The sequence below is a fragment of the Priapulus caudatus genome, unplaced genomic scaffold, assembly GCF_000485595.1.
Source record: "Priapulus caudatus unplaced genomic scaffold, Priapulus_caudatus-5.0.1 Scaffold728, whole genome shotgun sequence".
NCBI lineage: Eukaryota > Metazoa > Priapulida > Priapulimorpha > Priapulimorphida > Priapulidae > Priapulus > Priapulus caudatus.
In genome coordinates, this window is record NW_014577789.1 from 76,438 (window position 1) to 95,312 (window position 18,875).

General features: G+C 41.4%; 2 protein-coding genes across 4 annotated transcripts in view; one reads left to right on the plus strand and one right to left on the minus strand.

Moving 5' to 3' along the window:
- The window catches only part of LOC106813124 (exportin-6-like), an 18,061-nt gene extending 1,758 nt beyond the window's left edge, over positions 1-16,303 (plus strand). The window contains exons 2-23 of one of the 3 annotated variants that reach the window (XM_014817182.1): positions 2,074-2,164; positions 2,343-2,455; positions 2,831-3,028; positions 3,592-3,751; positions 4,097-4,222; positions 4,443-4,705; positions 5,160-5,302; positions 5,474-5,613; positions 6,264-6,427; positions 7,107-7,241; positions 7,462-7,691; positions 8,883-8,972; positions 9,430-9,580; positions 10,057-10,203; positions 10,428-10,611; positions 11,527-11,682; positions 11,935-12,109; positions 12,297-12,408; positions 12,777-13,052; positions 13,381-13,445; positions 14,989-15,154; positions 15,468-16,303. In XM_014817182.1, coding sequence (XP_014672668.1) covers positions 2,074-2,164; positions 2,343-2,455; positions 2,831-3,028; positions 3,592-3,751; positions 4,097-4,222; positions 4,443-4,705; positions 5,160-5,302; positions 5,474-5,613; positions 6,264-6,427; positions 7,107-7,241; positions 7,462-7,691; positions 8,883-8,972; positions 9,430-9,580; positions 10,057-10,203; positions 10,428-10,611; positions 11,527-11,682; positions 11,935-12,109; positions 12,297-12,408; positions 12,777-13,052; positions 13,381-13,445; positions 14,989-15,154; positions 15,468-15,569 — 3,387 coding nt within the window. In that variant the 3' untranslated portion in view covers positions 15,570-16,303. Of the gene's footprint in view, positions 1-2,059; positions 2,165-2,342; positions 2,456-2,830; positions 3,029-3,591; positions 3,752-4,096; positions 4,223-4,442; positions 4,706-5,159; positions 5,303-5,473; positions 5,614-6,263; positions 6,428-7,106; positions 7,242-7,461; positions 7,692-8,882; positions 8,973-9,429; positions 9,581-10,056; positions 10,204-10,427; positions 10,612-11,526; positions 11,683-11,934; positions 12,110-12,296; positions 12,409-12,776; positions 13,053-13,380; positions 13,446-14,988; positions 15,155-15,467 lie in introns of those variants that run through there. The other 2 variants (XM_014817183.1, XM_014817184.1) reach the window with 2 other exon arrangements.
- Positions 16,304-16,338: 35 nt separating this feature from the next.
- LOC106813125 overlaps positions 16,339-18,875 on the minus strand; it is an 8,910-nt gene continuing 6,373 nt past the window's right edge. The window contains exons 7-8 of the mRNA XM_014817185.1: positions 17,111-17,245; positions 16,339-16,870 (exon numbers count right to left, since the gene is read on the minus strand). Of these exons, the coding sequence (XP_014672671.1) occupies positions 16,637-16,870; positions 17,111-17,245 (369 nt within the window). The 3' untranslated portion in view covers positions 16,339-16,636. The remainder of the gene's footprint in view (positions 16,871-17,110; positions 17,246-18,875) is intronic.

The following is an 18,875-nucleotide window of genomic DNA, read 5'->3' on the forward strand; positions in this document are numbered from 1 at the left end:
AGAAGGGGGAACATTCCCTCCTTAACTTAAGGTATAGGGAGGAAATGCAGAATTGCGGCACAAATCTAAACGGCTCGACCTAGGCTCGTGATAGTCGGTGTATATAGCATCATGGTAGGAAAAGCCATCACTGTGCCGAAATTGGAAATCACAGGTCAAAGGTCAATGGGGCACAGGGCAGATTTTAGACATTTTCTGAGGACATGGTCTGACGGAGCGATTGAAAAACTTTTTTGTTTCAGCGGTGACCTACCATTTTTATGGCTTTATTGAAAGGACCATGAAATGTACTTTCCGCTGACATGTGAAGAGTAAGTGTCGGATAACCTTTTGACCCTCAAGAGGAGGGTTAAACATGGATTTGTTTATTATTCGAAAGAATTTTACTGCCGGGTTTGCTAGTAGAATCTATACATGCCTGGACGTATGAGGCTACAATGTCACAGTGAAATTTCAAAAGCTAAATTTGGTTGAAGAAGGTTTATGCTCCTTAAATCGTATAATTTCTATGGCATTCTGTACTGTCAGTGTGTTACATGTAACTTATGCCACTGCCAGTAGCCACTGCCAGTGCATGTGGTGGTGATAGTACTGTGTAGTTTTTGCCTGCGTTAACTAGTTACAGGTGGCAGCTCTCTATTTCACCCTGTAGGCTTGCGTAAGTAAATGGATGAGTGCTTACCTATATTCTGTCTTGCAAATAGTTGTTGCTACTACGTACGATGGGAGCTTGCATCTTTAATCTTAAGACACTTAAACGTACGCGGCATCTACTATGTATGTGCGGCGGTTATGACCCCTCCTTTTCACATATTTCCCATCTGTGCACATATGGTAATGTCCTACTTTTTTCCGCACATTCTGGAGATCCCCTCTCGCAAACTTTTCCAGTTCTGGAGCATCATGCATGCTTTCCAGCAAACCCTAGTTCCGGAGACCCCCATTTTGATGTGCGCTGTTAGTACTGGAGCTTCCCAATTCCATCTCTCAAGTGGCACATACCTACCCTATTTTGTAGGGAGTGCCCCCCCCCTGGGGTGTTACCTTGGGGTAGACTTGGTATTTAAAAATGCTATTGTTATGCACATCAATTACTGAGATTTCAGTCATTGTTTCTTGTGGCAAACAGCGTGCATCACATCCTCTAAAATCACATCCGTCGGCATGATTGCAAATATCTCTTATAGGTATAAAGTTCTTATGTAAAATATTTAGATACCATGTTTACTCTACTATTTTGCTCTCACATTGAAGCCCTGCCACTTCTGCAGGACATTAAGTTTGTCATAAGTCGAAAAGTGGCATAGTTTATTAGGTCGGTTTTGTCGGTGTTTGATCATTGATTATATCTTTTTAGGCGCGGTTGCAAATGCAGCACTGACGTTCACTGTTGTTCACTGATTCAGTGAATAAAGTTATCCATCATCATATATCAATAGCAAAAGAGCCAGGCTACTCTTGCTGGATTTGCAGAGGGGAAGGGGGAATGGTTATTTTTGGGAAGTGGGATTGGACCATTTCTTGGAACTGTGGAATACCGGATGTGGATCAGTGCTGGAGTGATTCGAGAATACAAGTCAACTTCAACTGTGGAAAGTCGAAACTGTGGAAACCGGGAACTGGAACATGGCTTATTTTTTTACATGGAAAACTAGGAAGGGATCCCCATGTAGCTGTAGTGATGGAATCTAGTTGATAGTGTTAAAATTACCTTTCTGGTACTACAGCGCCTACAAAATTCTGTGTAGAAAGATGAGGGACATTTCACAACTTGGCAGTGACAGATTTTTAAAGAATTACAGGAAATGTTTTGTACGAGCATGCACTGTCAAATAATGCATGTAATTCCTGCCAGAAAATGCACACACACACAGCTTCACTTTACTCTGCAACTGTTTCTTATGCCCTGCATTTTATTTTTTTTAACTTCTATAAGAAAATTCATAAATGACTGCCGATTTTGAAATGTTATTACACTGTAATCCTAGATTAGTTTCTGTATCAAAAATGCGTTTTCCTACAAAAGACATGCTAACGCTGCTTATAATTCGCGTATAATTATTATTATATTAGGCAGCAGATGAAGAATCACTTCGCTCTTTAGAAGCGCTTATGGAGGAATTTTTCAGCCCAACCACAACTAATGAAAAGAAACGCCAGATTGGTAAATACCCATCATTCAAGCAACTCGAATATAGCAATAAAATACGATCTTTTGAATAAAATTATGTATAATTGATTAATTTCATACATTTTAATACTAATTTATTCTAAATTAGTGTTTAAAGCGATCAACGGCTACAAGTTACACAATACGGCTAAACAAGCATTTCATTTTTTAGAAGAATTGCTGAACAACTTTAGTCAACAACGTGGATCATGGAAGCACTGCCTTTATTTTTTGACAAATACCTCCAACGAGTACGTGATGATGTTTTGCCTCACTGTGATAGAGGTGAGTTTTATCGATAATTTATAATTTCATAATGCAAAAAGCTCTTAAAATATTAGCACTGCAGTGCATATTGTGATTCCTAGCTTCATCAATTTCTGATAAATAAAATGGCATATTGAAAGAACCCTTCACAGTTTCTAGTTTTGTATAGTGCCAATCACCAACAGCTAAAAAATCCCTATCATATTACATATATATGTGATTGCAGTCCAACTGCTAGGATCATCAATAGCTGTTAGACATGGCGCTGAAGAATGAAATGTGTTGATAATGCAATGATATTAGAGTCTAGCATGGAGAGACGTTTCTAAAATTATAAACATCTCCTTACTATTGTTAAATCTGATGTGCAAATGTGATTTTGTTATCTTGCAGAACATAATAAACAGGCAATGGATAAGCTTTGCCGGTCCAGAGAAGATGGAGTTACGAGGCTCGCTGTCCAAGTTCATGCTGTCTCATCATGACCATGTTCCCAGCTTCATTCGCAATAAGTTGGTGAAGCTGGTTGTTGATATAGGGCGCCTAGACTGGCCACACTTTTATCCTGATTTCTTCACGAGTATAATGCAGGTATGCACCGTTTATAAGCTATCAGGTGCATGCCATGATTACACATGTAATGAAATGTGAATAAGATGGAGTATCATATGTTATCAGACAACACCATTGACAATATACTCTCTCAATATAAGTAATAAAATAATTATGCAAAAATACACATACACTGCAAAAATTATAATTCCATTACCACTCGAATGCAATTACTAATTTTCACAAATTTTGTAGATAAGTTGGAAGCTACAAAATTTCCCAAAAGTACTTGCACACAATAATTATTGTAGAAAGGTCTTAAGTAGTAAGGTTCTGTGTGATATCTGAAGCTTTGCCTGAGATTGATGCAACCGTAACTCCTATATTTCTATGTCTATATTAATATAGCTCTGGGTTTGTGATATAATTTTCTTTAAACCCAGTTATATTGTTCATAATACTTGATAGTGCGTAAGATATTCATATGCATTTATCTTATCTGAAAACAGCACGAACAGTAGTACACACTATGGCATATATCTTATAATTTGCTAGTGTATGTCAACTCAAATTGGATAAGAGCTTCAAATTTTTCTTGGCAGCTGGTTCAACAGCCACAGACCATGGTGTTGGGGTTGATTCTCATCAAAACAACATCAGAAGAGATGATTAGTCCAAGGGAGGATCTAAGCGTATCAAGAAAGGAGGAATTGAGAAAGCTACTTCTCGATCAAATGGCAATAATCCTTGGCAATCTCACAGGTAAGGTCATGCTGTCTAAATAGAAATCAGTCAAAATCTTGGTTAATAACAATCTTAGAATTATTGTTCTGTTCGATTAACATTATACAATTACAGTTTTTGTATCAGTAATCTTTTACACTATGCCAATCATGTTCTCCTGTTAAAACCCATTGCTCTACTACTGCATTGTTTAGGTAGCATTTCTTATTCTCTGCTTTCTTTTGAAACATAATCATATCATATTTTGACTGCGAAAGCAACCTAGACAATGCCGGTTCCCCCCACTGATGATAAAAAATAGATTACCAGTTTGTCATTTGCACAAAAATGGTGCGAGATGGCTCTTGAATTGTCATATTTCAGTAATTCTGGAGTCTACATTGGAGAAGCATAGACACCTTGCCACGGCAACACCGCCACCTTCTCCATCGCGCGACAGTGACTCTCGTGACAGCCTCTCCATGTTTTCTACATCTCCGCTGCACTCTGGTGAGCGACATTTATCCATGGTGTTCGTAGCCTAATCATAAGACGTTGTGCAACCTTGCGTGTACGTCAATTTCTGATGCATTCATAAGTCCTTTTTTTACTGAAATCACATTCACCGTTGCTGTAACAGAGTTGCATTAACACGTGTTATAATATGGAAAGGTGTTCAGGAAATCGTACTCTATTCGAATTTCCACTAAAACTTGGTGTACACCTCCAGATGATGTTCTCAGCAAGATGTTCAAGTCGCTGCACAAAGACAACCTGGAGTCACTGCCGCCACTTGATGCTGACTCGCAGAGTGTGTGCATGCTCGTGCTAGAGTGTCTCTCGCACCTATTCAGCTGGATACCACTGTCGGCCATGATCACATCCAACCTGCTGGCTGCCATCTTTCATTTCGCAAGCTTTGGTTGCGAACCGAACCTGAGTAGCTGCAAGGGTACTGAGCTCGGTGTGCTGGCAATGACCTGCATTAACGAGGTGCGTGCTGTCATATACCACGTTTAATGAAGCCTCGTTTAAAGGAATTTTGTTTAAAGGACTAGAAAATATACATAGTAATGATTCTGTATCCAGTAAATATACTGTGGATTAGTGTCTGTAATACCTCTATGAAAAACACTAAAATAGTAGTGAGAACAAACTAATCATAATTTACTGCACCACTTTTGTAGTTTACCTTCTGCTATATTGAGGTAAACAAGGTTAGTAGCCCCTGTATAGACATAGCATGGCTGGTCGTATATCCATAGGCTTTAACTATAATGATTTTGTTTAGAAGATGTTTTGCTTGACAGACAAACTTTAAGAATCTGTCTCCTATAGAATTGTGTAGCTGCTAAAGGAACACTTTAGGGAGGAATGGAAATAAATTTGTTAAGCAATATAGTACTAAGTTAGCTGATTCAACATTCCGGCTCCCTCTGCGTTGTAGATTATGGCAAAGAACTGCGTTCCAGCAGACTTTGAAGAGTTCTTGCTGCAGATGTTTCAGCAGACGTTCCAACTGCTGCAGCGGCTGACACGGGAGAACACTAGCAATGTCTCTGGGAGTATGCTCACTGAGCTTAATGAAAAGTAGGCCACTATGCAGATGCTGACTACCATATCAATGTTGTAACATGGGCTGGTCTTGTAGCTAGAGCATTAGTCGTGATAAAAGTGCTGAGAATGTTTCTTGTGAAAGTGACTGCAAGCACTGCAATGTGCAACTGTATGTGATGAACATTATTCCTATTTTATCTGCAGCTATATTGAGAAGTTCACAGACTTCCTGCATCTGTTTGTGAGCATCCACCTGCGTCGGTTTGAGTCAAATAACCGATTTCCCGTTTTGGAGTTTCTTGCATTGCTGTTCAAGTACACCTTCAAACAGCCAACCAACGAAGGTACTATAGTAGTAGAGGTAGTCAGCTACAATTCTTTAGAGGTGAAAGCTAAAATTAGTCATGGTAGCTAGTGAAACCCAGTATTAATGGAAAGTCTGAATAAGGGTACAATAGCCAAAATTTTCTACAGGCGAGGTAAATAATTTTGTTAGTTATGCCAAGTTAGAAGTTAAAAGTCTGTTAAGTAAAATTGGGGCCCTGTGATAACCTTCCCTAGTAGAAAGGGGAGAGTAGCACACTGCCTAAAGCCATCTTGAACTCCAATAAGTTCCTATTCCTTGTATAATTACTAACGCTGTAAAAAATATCACTAGATGTCAAAGAACAACTATAGCTCCATATATCTTATTGGATATTTGCTTATGGTTAACCCTGTTCCAAGTTTTTATAATTGCATAGAAGTATGATGCATGTTCTTCGATAATTGCTAATGGCTAGGCTTGTTGGGTGTTATAATTGCTTTGAGATTTGGAGCACGTGTCTCGATGATTGCTAATAGGCAGCATTGTTTCAGGGTTTTATAATTGCCTTGGGATTTGGAGCGTGTGTCTCGATGATTGCTAATAGGCAGCATTGTTTCAGGGTATTATAATTGCCTTGAGACTTGGAGCGTGTATCTCGATGATTGCTAATACATAGCATTGTTTTAGGGTTTTATAATTGCCTTGAGATTTGGAGCGTGTTTCTCGACTACCTAGATGTACTGGTGAGGAACCGGTCTGTTGACAAGCTAAATCTACTCGATAGATACAAAGAAGCGCTTGCATCTCTGGTCACACAGCTGCTACGCAAGCTCCAATTCAGATACAACCAGGTGAATAACATGAGTTCACCAATAGCTTCATGGTCTCCTTGATGCATAAGGCGAAAAAAGTCAGTGTGTGGAGTAGAATAGAAATCCTGTATCATTTTGTGAGAGCTTTAGTCACCCACTTGGGGGGGGGGGAGTGTGAGATTCTATGCGCACCAAAGTGATAATTTGCTTGGTGAAATATGATCCATTAGGCTAACAGGTTGGTTCAAAATTTCTTAACTGGGAATAAAGTCAAAGGTTAATGGGAAAACCTCAGTCATTTTGTACTTGAGGAAATACTGTATACGCTGTATATTTCGCAGTGGTTTAATTTTCACGAATTTCACGAACGTGTCCCCGACCGCGAAAATAACAACACGAGAATATGCTCTGATTTGGATCTCTTCACTGATTCGGGAATTAACCGACCGCGAAATTGTCCGTCAAGTCTGAATTCGCAAAAATATCTGTAAGCGAAAAATATTGCGTATACAGTAAGTAAATGATGAAGAGTTGCTAATGGTGTCTGATCTCAGCCAGGGGGCAAGCTACGGCTATTGGGGATAGCTACATGGTGAGCTGAGTTGTGTTGGGGACTGTCATAAGTTCATGAGAGTGGTTTAGAAGCCCTGACTATAGCTACGTGAGAGACAATGAGCTCAGTTTGGTTGTGTAACACACTCTGCTGCACTGTTCACAGTCTCAACTGGAGGAGCTGGATGATGAGACAGTCGACGATGACGCTGAGACTGAGTGGCAGCAGTTTCTGCGCCGATGTCTGGAGGTCGTGGCCAAGGTCGCCGAACTTGCACCAGATGAGACGTTCGCTCTCGTGGTGAGATTTTTCGACAGCCAGCACCTGCCGTCCACCTCAGATAGGTGGCACATAGCATAGAAGTGTGTCGTGGCCCTCTTTAGGTGAAGTACACTTAGAAGTCATAAACGCGAAATGAAACTTTATAGACAGAAAAAAATTGCATCGTTGCCACTGTTGCTTTTCATTGTTTGTGCGTACACGTGGTGCACTCATCCGCTCTCGTCATTGCTGTCGTCAGTACCGTGTCCTGCAGGAGAACATGGTGACGTACCTGGGGCTGGAGCACCATATCAAGCGTGACGGCGATCAGCGCTCGCTGACGATCAAGGCTGAGAACGACTGCCGGCGTCTGCACTGTGCGCTGCGCGACCTCTCGTCGTTCCTGCAGGCCCTTGGCCGCCTCGCACATCAGTTCATCGGCGAGCTTCTCCTCAGTCGCATGGCGGATGGCCTCGACATCGTGAAGAGGTGGGGTGTGAGTGTGTACCCCCCGCGCCACGCTGTGTTGCTGCCGTAGGGAGCCCCATCTTGTGCCGCCTGTTGCGTCTTGGTTCTCGCGTTCAACCCTTCTTTTGCAACCTCTTCTCTACAGCCCTCGTGTTTCACCTGACTCTTCTTTTTAGCTCATCTGACGAAGTCAGATGGAGCTTGTAGAATCGCATGATTGTCCGTGCGTGCGTTCGTGCGTGCATCCGTCAACAGTTGGGCACAAATCTAAATGGCTCGACGTACGGATTCGAAAGTCGGGACGTGGGGGGGGGTAATCCGAAAACGAGTTGGGATGTTGAAGCTGGTCAAAAGGTCACAAAGGTCAATTGTCAAGAGGTGTAAAAAAAGGGGGAACATTCCCTCCTTAACTTAAGGTATAGGGAGGAAATGCAAAATTGCGGCACAAATCTAAACGGCTTGACTTAGGCTCGTGATAGTCGGTGTATAGCATCATGGTAGGGAAAGCCATCACTGTGCCGAAATTGGAGGTCACAGGTCAAAGGTCAATGGGGCACAGGGCAGATTTTAGACATTTTCTGAGGACGTGGTCTGACGGAGCGATTGAAAAACTTTTTTGTTTCAGCGGTGACCTAGCATTTTTATGGCTATTGAAAGGACCATGAAATGTACTTTCCGCTGACATGCAAAGAGTAAGTGTCGGATAACTTTTTGACCCTCAAGAGGAGGGTTAAACATTGATTTGTTGACTGTTAACAACGGACTGAACTGCTTTTGCTATTATTAGAGCCCATACCTCTGTGAATGTGAGGCTACAGTTGCACAGTTTAATTGCAAAGGCAAATGTTTTTTGAACAAGGTTTACGCTCCTTAAATCATATTATTTTCTAAAGCAGTCTGTCTATAGCACCCTGAAGGCTGAATCAGTGAATGCTCGTGTGGGTAGGCAAAAACACGGGGCAGCCCATGGCTAGCACGTTTCTAATCATAATTGTTGCCTGCCAACCTGCAATGCACATGTGTCTGCAATGCATAGAGATTAGGTGGGTGCGAAAGTGTAGCTGATATATTTGTTCCAATTGACTACGAAAGTCAAACAAGAATAAAGAATTTTATGAAGCAGGAGAATGCGTCCTATTGATTGTATGGGTGATATAAGTCGATGTTATGTAAGGTGGATTATTAGATGATCATGTTTGCCATGTGTTTCAGCTTGTGCCATGCCGCACTATACGGCAGCAAGATGAAGTTGTATGAGATCACGACGCTGGCATCTGTACTACAGCCCGACTTTACTGAGGCGTAAGAAACCATTATCCGATAAACGTCGCTTAGCAAAAGTGTAGCTTTGTCTTGTTTATACGTGCCATATAAACGTCATGAGCATAATTAACATATATTAAGGTTATCTTGTAGCAGTTATGTCACAGTTGATTTTAATGCATATCAATTCATGTGAGTTGGCCTCATATTTGAAATGTATTGCACTAGCTCTGATCACAATTAATGGTGACATTAGTCCATGTTTACCTATTACTCACCCTACCACTACCTACTACCCACTATCAATCAATAGATGTGCAAAGTGGTGATTGTGTAATGTAATGCAACCATGTATCCAATTAGAATTGTGATTATCTTTAGATACTAACATAATGATACAATTGGTTAGGTGTGGAAATAGACCAGCAGCTAACCACACCATACAGTGTCGCTCACTGTGATTGGTTTCACAATGTTGTGGTGCTCTGGCTTGCAGTAACGCACAGACACTAGCAGCTCTGAAGGCCTACTCTCACTGGGTAGCTCAGTACTATGCAGAGATGCAGAGACAGGGGAAGGAGAATGACCAGCTGGCCACCCTCGTCACATCGACTATGGAGGCCATAACACCAATGCTTCAAGACAATGTAAGTCAGTTTTATTTGGTCACATTGTGAAACATTCCTGCACAAGTTTGTCATTAGTTTGGAATTGTTTGTTTGGTGTGAGGTGCAGCATGGGTATCTAGATAGTCGTGCATATTTGTGTATTGACCTTGGGCACGTTGTCACAAACAAAATTAACAATATTGTCTTTATCATTAGTGTTAACATTAAAATTTTCTCATAGACTGTTGACAGAAACATGATAAGGTTACAAGTGTCTCTTACACAGTGTATAGAGGGTCCAGTCTTTGAGAAAAAGTTAATGTTAAGACTGATTTAGTTTTTGACAGCGGGCTCCTGCTTTTTAATAGCTCAGAATTTTACAGTAGTGCAATATTTGTCAAGAACCTAAAAACTAAAGCTGGTAAAATATTCCTGGGAATGCTTCCTAGTTGTATTTTTCTTAGTGTAAAATGTGTTACGATACTTTCCATCGTGACCAAATTTCTGTTTTGTAGGTTCCAGAAAAGATCATGCAGTCTGCTGCTCACTTACTGCTCTCTGTTGCAACGACGATACGACCGTCTTTTCTTCTCGCCTTGGAAACAACGCAGACACTTTTCACTAGTGTCAGCCAGGGGGCATTGCTGACACTACCGATACAAGTACAGATGATATGTTTTCTTAAGCACCAACAATTTGTTACTGAATTTTTTTAACCTTTATTGCTGAATGGATATGAGTGGACATGTTTGTTTTAAGGTAATGAGTGAGAGCAGCTGAGAAACACTCAGCAGCACTGAAGCATTATGATAGTCAGAGAGCACACGGTTATGCGAGCGGAAAATCGTGTCTTGCAGTGCCGCTCATGAGCGTTATTCCCTCCTAGGTGCAGTTGCTGGTGTATCGGTCACTCTCCAACGTGCTGCTGCTCCCGTGGCCCAACGTACCCGATGGTGAGCAGAAGTGGCACATGCGAGCCGAACACCACCAGAACTTCATCAAGACGCTGATGTCACAGTACCGGCAGCTGCGTGGCGTCGCCGCCAACGACCACCAGCTGCAGCAGCAAGGTGAGAGAGATCGCGCGTTTGCACGTATAGTCGGGGCTGCAGCGTAACGCAGCCCCCGTCCCTTCGCGCTCCTATTTCAACATTGCATGTCCTTAGGAGGACACAGTAGAGTGGCGCCCCCACATGTTACTTGTACCTAGTTATATACAGTAGAGTGGCGCCCCCACATGTTACTTGTACCTAGTTATATACAGTAGAGTGGCGCCCCCACATGTTATTTGTACCTAGGAAGACATAGTATAGTGGCGCCCCCACGTTATTTGTACCTAGGAATATACAGTATAGTGGCGCCCCCACATTATTTGTACCTAGGAAGATACAGTAGAGTGGCGACCCCATGTTATTTGTACCTAGGAAGATACAGTAGAGTGGCGACCCCATGTTATTTGTACCTAGGAAGATACAGTAGAGTGGCGACCCCATGTTATTTGTACCTAGGAAGATACAGTAGAGTGGCGCCCCCATGTTATTTGTACCTAGGAAGACATATAGTACAGTGGCGCCCCCACGTTATCTGTACCTAGGAATATACAGTAGAGTGGCGCACCCACGTTATTTGTACCTAGGAAGACATGGTAGAGTGGCGCCCCCACATTATCTGTACCTAGGAAGATACCGTAGAGTGGCGCCCCCACGTTATTTGTACCTAGGAAGACATATAGTACAGTGGCGCCCCCATGTTATTTGTACCTAGGAAGGCATAGTACAGTGGCGCCCCCATGTTATCTGTACCTAGGAAGACATAGTACAGTGGCGCCCCCACGTTATTTGCACCTAGGAAGACATAGGAGAGTGGCACCCTCACGTTATTTGCACCTAGGAAGACATAGGAGAGTGGCGCCCCGCAAAATTCTCGCACCATGCAACAGGTGTGCTACCCTGACGTTACACTCACGTTTGTCTGTCACTCCACAGTTAAGCCAGGCATCCTGCAGTCGCTGAAGGTGTTGGGCGACATAGTCATGAACGTGTCGGGAGAGGTAACAAAGACGAAGCAGCTCTGTTACCAGTCGGTGCATGACTGCGTCCAGGTCACACTCCACCTCTTCCCAATCTACATACATCATCCAGGTTGGTTAATCAGCACGAGAGTCAGCCATTTTTTCCTATTGCAAGTCATTTTCGTACCATGGCATATAAGATTTTGTATCCACAAGCACAGCGATTTTGTTTTGTACTTTGTAGAGATGGAATTGCACTGTTTTCCATGAGTGTGTACACTGTAGAGTTAGCAGTGAACTTCAAGTAAGTAGGAACATGTCATACAGGGACGAATATGGATAATATTAGTAACCGTTTTCTGCATTTCTTTCTCTCCACCAGATGTCAGTGAGGAGATGCTGAGTTTCTTCCTCGCATTGTTCCAGTCGTTGCGCGTGCAGATGGGTGTGCCATTTGCTGAGCAGATGCTAGAAACCTTTATCACTCTCTTTACAAAGGAGCGGCTAGCTGAGAGTATATCTCATGACAACCTCGCCGGCATTAGAGTTGTAGAAAAGTATGCTACTAAGTATAAAGGCGTCATTGTAACATATACACCCAATTGTTTCAATTATTCGTGAATCATTAATGTTCAAGACCACATCGATTCATTGAAAAATTGTTATAAAGCTGAAATAACTGTGCTGTCTGGTTTCTGGTGCTAAAATATTTCTTGGTGACTGCCAGCACTATTTTTATTTCAGATTTCTAAAGATATTGGATTTGATTGTTGAGGAGCCAGGGTCAGCCTTTAAAGGATTTCTACCTAGTATCATCTCTCTGTGCATGAATGAGATATATCCAATCATAGCTGAGGTGAGTGCTAGATATAGGGACACATTCCCAGCAAATTAACCAATCCATTAGTTAAGCACATCACGTCTTGTTTTTATGTAAGATGTAGATGTAAATATTTCCTGAAGAAATGATGTACGTCAACCTTTCAGCTATTATTTAATTAACAGGCGTATGTGGCAGGTAAAGTAATTATGATAAAAATAATACACACAATTATTATTCACTAGGTGTCTCGTCACACAGGAGGCATGTATAAGACATAATACTACCACATGAAATTAAAAAAGACAATTACTAATTGTAAATATAATATCACGAGTTGTATTTCACTTCTCTCTTGTACATGTATTTTGATCATGACGAAAGTGTTCTGTATGTCATTGCAGCGGCCATCGCCGGACGTAAAAGCAGCGCTGTTTGCCCTGCTGTACAGCATTCTACAAAACAACTGGCGCTATTTCTTCAAGTCAAACATTCTGTCGGGGTTATCGCCGCAGGCAGGCGCCGCAGGCAACAGCGAGAGCGAGATGGAGCACCAGGACCAGTTCACGGCCGTGATGCAGGCATTTGGGCAGTCGTTTCTGCAGCCTGACATAGCTGTGTTCAAGCAAAACATTGAGTACCTGGAGAAGCTGAATGCCAAGTGGAAGCTTTATCACAAGGTGGTACTGCTTTATAGGATACTGCTCACTTATCAAACATTCAGCATTATTATAAAAAATATCACTACTCCATATTTCACTATTTGTAGGTAAATTGTGTTTATTCATGCTATAAACCTATTTGTACCTTTTAGAATTTAATAGTTATGACTCCACTAGACTGCCTTGTAATTTGAGTATTTCAGCAATCTAGATGGTGCAGGATGATTTCTTGCATTGCATACATTTTGTGTATATTACATCTGTCTACCTAACAATGCTGAGCAAAACATTTTTTCTGTTTGAAAGAAATGTATGTTAGATTGAGTGTTTTCTTTATTCGTTTCAGCCAATCTTTCAGCAGATGATGCTCTTCCAGTTTCTAAATGTCCTGCTGCAAGTACTCATTTACAGGTAAATCCTTTCTGCCATCTCATTCTAATATCCAATTCCAATGAACAATTCCAATCCAATAACCAATTCTGCTTTTTTCTAATAATCACAGATGGCGCTGTACATATTGTAACTAATGGCTAGTGGGTCAAGCCCGGCGCACACGTGAGTTATTTTACTCAAGTAAAATGACGTACGAGTCATTTTACTCACGTGTGCGTCGGATATTCGTTGAGTAATTTGACTCATGCGTCATTTTACTTGAGTAAAATAACTCACGTGTGCGCCGGGCTTTAGGCACCGTTTTTAGCTCAGCTGACGAAGACAGATGCAGCTTATAGAATCGCATGATTGTCCGTCCGTGCGTCCGTCAACAGTTGGGCACAAATCTTAACCGCTCGACGTACGGTCTTGATATTCGGGACGTCAGGGGGGGGGGGATCGCGAAAAGGACTCGGGGTCAAGATGTGTCAATGGAGGGGGAATATTTCCTCCTTAACTTAAGGTATAGGAGGAAATACGGAATTGCGGCACAAATCTCAACGGCTCGACCTACACTTTTAATATTCGATGTATAGTGTGAGGGGGAGGAAACCCATCACCAGCGCGAAATTGGAGGTCGCAGGTCAAAGGGCAGTGGGGGAAAGGTCAGATATCAGACATTTTCTGAGGACATGGTCTGACTCCAACGGACCTAGTGCAAAACTTTTTTGTTTCAGCGCTGACCTACCGTTTTTATCACTTTATTGAAAGGACCATGAAATCTACTTTCCGCTGACGTGCGAAGAGTAAGTGTCTGATAACCGTTTGACCCTCAAGAGAAGGGTTAAACATGGATTTGTTGACAGTTAACAAAGGACTGAACTGCTTTTGCTATTAGAGCCCCCTCCCCCTCCACCCCTACCCCCTACCCCCACCCTCCCCCACCACCACCACTACGCTCACGCTCGACGCATATCCATGATAACATGTTAATATAGTGAAGTCATTAAAGTTACACAGCTGTATCTTTATTACTGTACTACCAGTAGGTATAGCAAAGCCTATCATAGATTTTAGGTCTGTATTAGTAGTATCCTAGATATATGCTCTGAGCGCAAACGCGGTGGCAGGAGGGCGCACTTGATTCGGTTGCCAGTGAGTTTATCAAAAGAATACCTGGCTACAGTCCAAGCCAGTTGAGCGCTGTCGCTCTGCGGCACTTGTTGAAGTTATAGGTTTCACGTTTGCCCCAATGACTTTCAGAAGACATGTCAGGTGAACATGTCACATTCATCTTCAATTGCTAATTGGAGTCAATTAATTTAAGTGTGTCATAAGCAGCTCCAATACACAGGTAAACTCAATCAGTACGGAGGCATATACATCAAGCTGTAAAACCAGCATGCCTGTATCATTAACACAGCTGGAAATTAAGGCATGTTGGAGGATTTACTTGACATCTTAGATTAGTTTCAACTTTGAAGGCATGTCAACCCGACATGGGGAGAACTCTGGATAAACGTAGTATTACTATTTTATTTATATAATCTTGTACATATATGTGCTTGCTCTTTCCTTTCAGATCACACGATTTACTTCAAGAAGAGATCATGGTAACTGTGTACAACATGGCCGCCGTAGATTTTGACAGGTTTTATAATATGTTCCTACACCAGTTCTTAGCAAATTGTGAGGGCTTGGATGATAGTCAGAAGACCATGCTGGCTAGAAACTTCCCCATCGTTCAGGTAAATTTTCGAGGCGGGAAAGCGTCAAAAACATCTGTAATCATCTCAGTAACATTCATGTATAAAATACAGATTACCTATGAAGCTAAAGATAAAGCTAGCCATCCAAATTGTAATTACATACAATAGAATCTATTACGTTGACTTTCTCATGAAATCAACCACAACACTATTACCACTCATATGCGATGTGTTGAGTTTCTACTAGTATTTATGAACATCTGTGGAATAACACGTGTTAAAATAAGTTTTGTTCAAAAAATGCAAGTTGTTGCTGACAATGTGGTTCTGATGCAATTTTTGAACTTTGCAGGATCTTCCTTCGCTCAGCAGTACTATACACAGATTTGTGGGAGATCTACGCTACTACAGGCTTTGCAACAGCAGCCTACCAGAGGGCAGTGTCAAATTCTAGCCATTCACACATGAGAACTATCTAAACATCGTCAAATATCAGTCACCGTGATTTTAAGCTGTCTAGTTGATTTCAACTTTGGCTCAGATGGCAAGTTGGTGAGAAAACCACTTTCAAATCTAGGAGTGCAAGAAACATAGTCCTACGAATGTCATATCGAGCCGATTGGACTGTATCGCCACAGGCCTTATTACGTATCGCAACGGAGTTCACAATTGCACTCACAAGCAGCTGCGGATATTGTGTCGAATGTCAAAATGACAAGATAATGCTGTAAATACTGTTGATGTTATGCAAAGTATACTGCAGTGGAGTAGCGTGTTACATGTATCAGCTCCATTAATTGTATTTAATTGATTAGCAAGCACACCTTGTTGTTCAGCGAACTCGATGAGGTGCTGATAAAGTTGATGCTATATAAATGAAGAGTGGAATAGGAGATAACGCTCACTGAGATATTTGAGAATCTGTTCTCAGGAACTCCTTACAGGCTTAAAATTAGTTGCCAGTGAAAGCTGTCAATTTTGTTTATGGCTGGCAGGTTATGAGGTACCAAATTATGCACATCAGCCGAGCTGTAATCTTTTGTAAAGACAATTATTCATAACAGTAAATAATAATAGGTTAGCTGGGCAGTGATTTGTAAAGAGTATAATACCTTGTAAGGTGCCATGTACAGTTTATAAATTATTTTTGTAAATATATTGATGCAAGATGGTGTGTGTTTTACATCACTTATATTTTATGGGTTTTATTACATATATGGAAACTCTTAACACACTGTGGGGTTTAATACATTTTTTATTCAAATATTTGCTTGATTCGACATTATAAAGCATAGTATTTGTCAAAGCTGTTATTTTTAAGTGAAACTATTCAAATTATGCACGCTTTCCCTATGATTGTACATAGGATGCAAGTCAGTGAATGCTACCCATGCAAATGAGTTGCTAACAGATATGACTACGACAACGTGAAAAGAATAGACCTGCTCGCTCTGAAGTGTTTCTGCTCAGGTAATAAGCATTTAAACCTAACTTTGAAATCACACAGCAGCAGGTAAAGGTTTAGGTGAGAATACCCAAAAGATGTTGTACTTTAGACAGTCTGATCTTGCAACATTTAGAGAAGAGATTAGTGCACAGGGGCACGCTACCATGAAACATTATTTCTCTAGGACACCTGCAGTTGACATCCAACTTGTCTCTTTGGAGGTGGTTCCGCAACTCCTCTAGTGTTGATATGAGAGATTTCTGCACCTGGCTGTCCAGCTTAGGACGACGTTGTTTACTTGTTAACACCTGATGACGAAGAATGCATAAAGCGATAAAATTTATCAGGAAATCACATTGTAAACGATAAACCCCTCATTGTTAGTTCACATTCAAATTCAAAAGGTAAAACCATGAATATATATATCTATACTTATAAATATACTTTTGTTCATGTCAGAACACACACATGCACGGCGCACTCCTGAAAACCTTGGCTCAACCCCATGTCGCTCGAAACACGATTAAAGATTTTAAAACCTGGAATACCTTTTCTATAAGATCAATGCACGTGCTGCTCTCTTTTAGCTGAAGAAGTCTCTCTACGTGTGTGCTGTTCAACCATTGAATACTCCATAATATTAGTTTGTCAATGGTTATGCTCTCTACATTTCTTTCAACCAGCTAAGGAAGGAAGAGAACACATATAACTTACTCCTGATATTATAGTACAAAGAACCTGCAATCTATCTCAACATCTAAACATAGTAAACTCATACTTTTCTTCTTAACACGCCGCAAGATGGCGATGCGGCATACTAACCACAGCTAACCATGTTGATCTATATTACTAACTATATCACCGACTGCCTGTAAGGATAACAATGATAATCTTTGAAATATTGTGAAGTATTGTATAAATTATACTATTACATGTACAAAAGATTCGTGTTAATACTATAATAGTATTCACATTTACTAAAAACATTAAAATAAATATTACACACCACAGATCTTTTATAATTTGTACTGCAGTGTATATATAGCAACAATATATGTAGGTACTTTGTAGGTCCGATGGTTATGAGCCTCATACAAACTGAAACCATACACAACATAAACCCAATAACTGTAATTGACCTACACTTTTCGCACAGTACACCAAGCATGATTTATTTTTAATACAGACATAATCATTCGTCCCTACTCGTACCGCATATAATATAATATTATACCTAATAAAGAAAACACTGCCGTACAGTGCATCTACAACAAATTCATTACATCATATCATTTATATAAATTCACATGACTGTACAAATGTTGCAATTACTTAGTGCACTTGTTACTGGTTTTTGCTTAATATATATATTGTCTGGATCTGCATTGGTAATATGTGCATAAAATGGTCAGAATGGGAATTCTCGAATCTGAATGCGCGTACAAGTGAGTACATAACTCGAACAGGGGCTCATGTGTAGTAGCAAAATCACGTTGCAGATGGCACTGTGATAGCAGCTGTAGGCGGGAAACCCACCACAGATTCTCTGCGCGTAAATAGTGGTCTTATATATAGCGAAACAACCACACGTTTAATGGGGCGTCCGATGGTTACGAGTTCCATACTGACCAGATTTAAGCAATTGAACCTAAGGCACGACATAACTTGTACATTCGTACCTCGTGACCGAATTTGACTCCTCTTTTACATTTCGTAAAAAAGACGACTAAACATGCATGCATACATGAAAAGGGGTGGACACACTATAGGCGATTTTTCATGCGGTCGAGCCGCCCGGTGTCGCGCGAAATATCTGACGAGGGACAGCTCGTCTTTGTGTTACGATAGGTTGTGTACACTTGAAGGTTTGTGTAAAATACCAAGTTCTGGTACAGGGTAGCGAAGGAGCAGTGTAGGGAGGGAGGATGAAGTTTAGAGTAGTAGTAGGTGGAGTAAGGAGAAGCTAGTGAAGAATGCGGAAGGGGAGAAGCTGGTGGAGAAGGAGGAGGACGAGAAGCTGGTGGAGAAGGAGGAGGGGGAGAAAGAAGAAGCGTGCTGCGGCGGCATTTCATTGATGTACAGGGGGGGCTGGGTTGGCAGATTCTCCCTTCTCCCCTTCCTTCTCCACCAGCTTCTCCCTTCTCCCCTTCCTCCTTCTCCACCAGCTTCTCCCCTCCTCCTTCTCCACCACCTTCTCCCTTCTCCCCTTCCTCCTTCTCCACCAGCTTCTCCCCTCCTCCTTCTCCACCACCTTCTCCCTTCTCCCCTTCCTCCTTCTCCACCAGCTTCTCCCCCTCCTCCGCCATCTTCTCC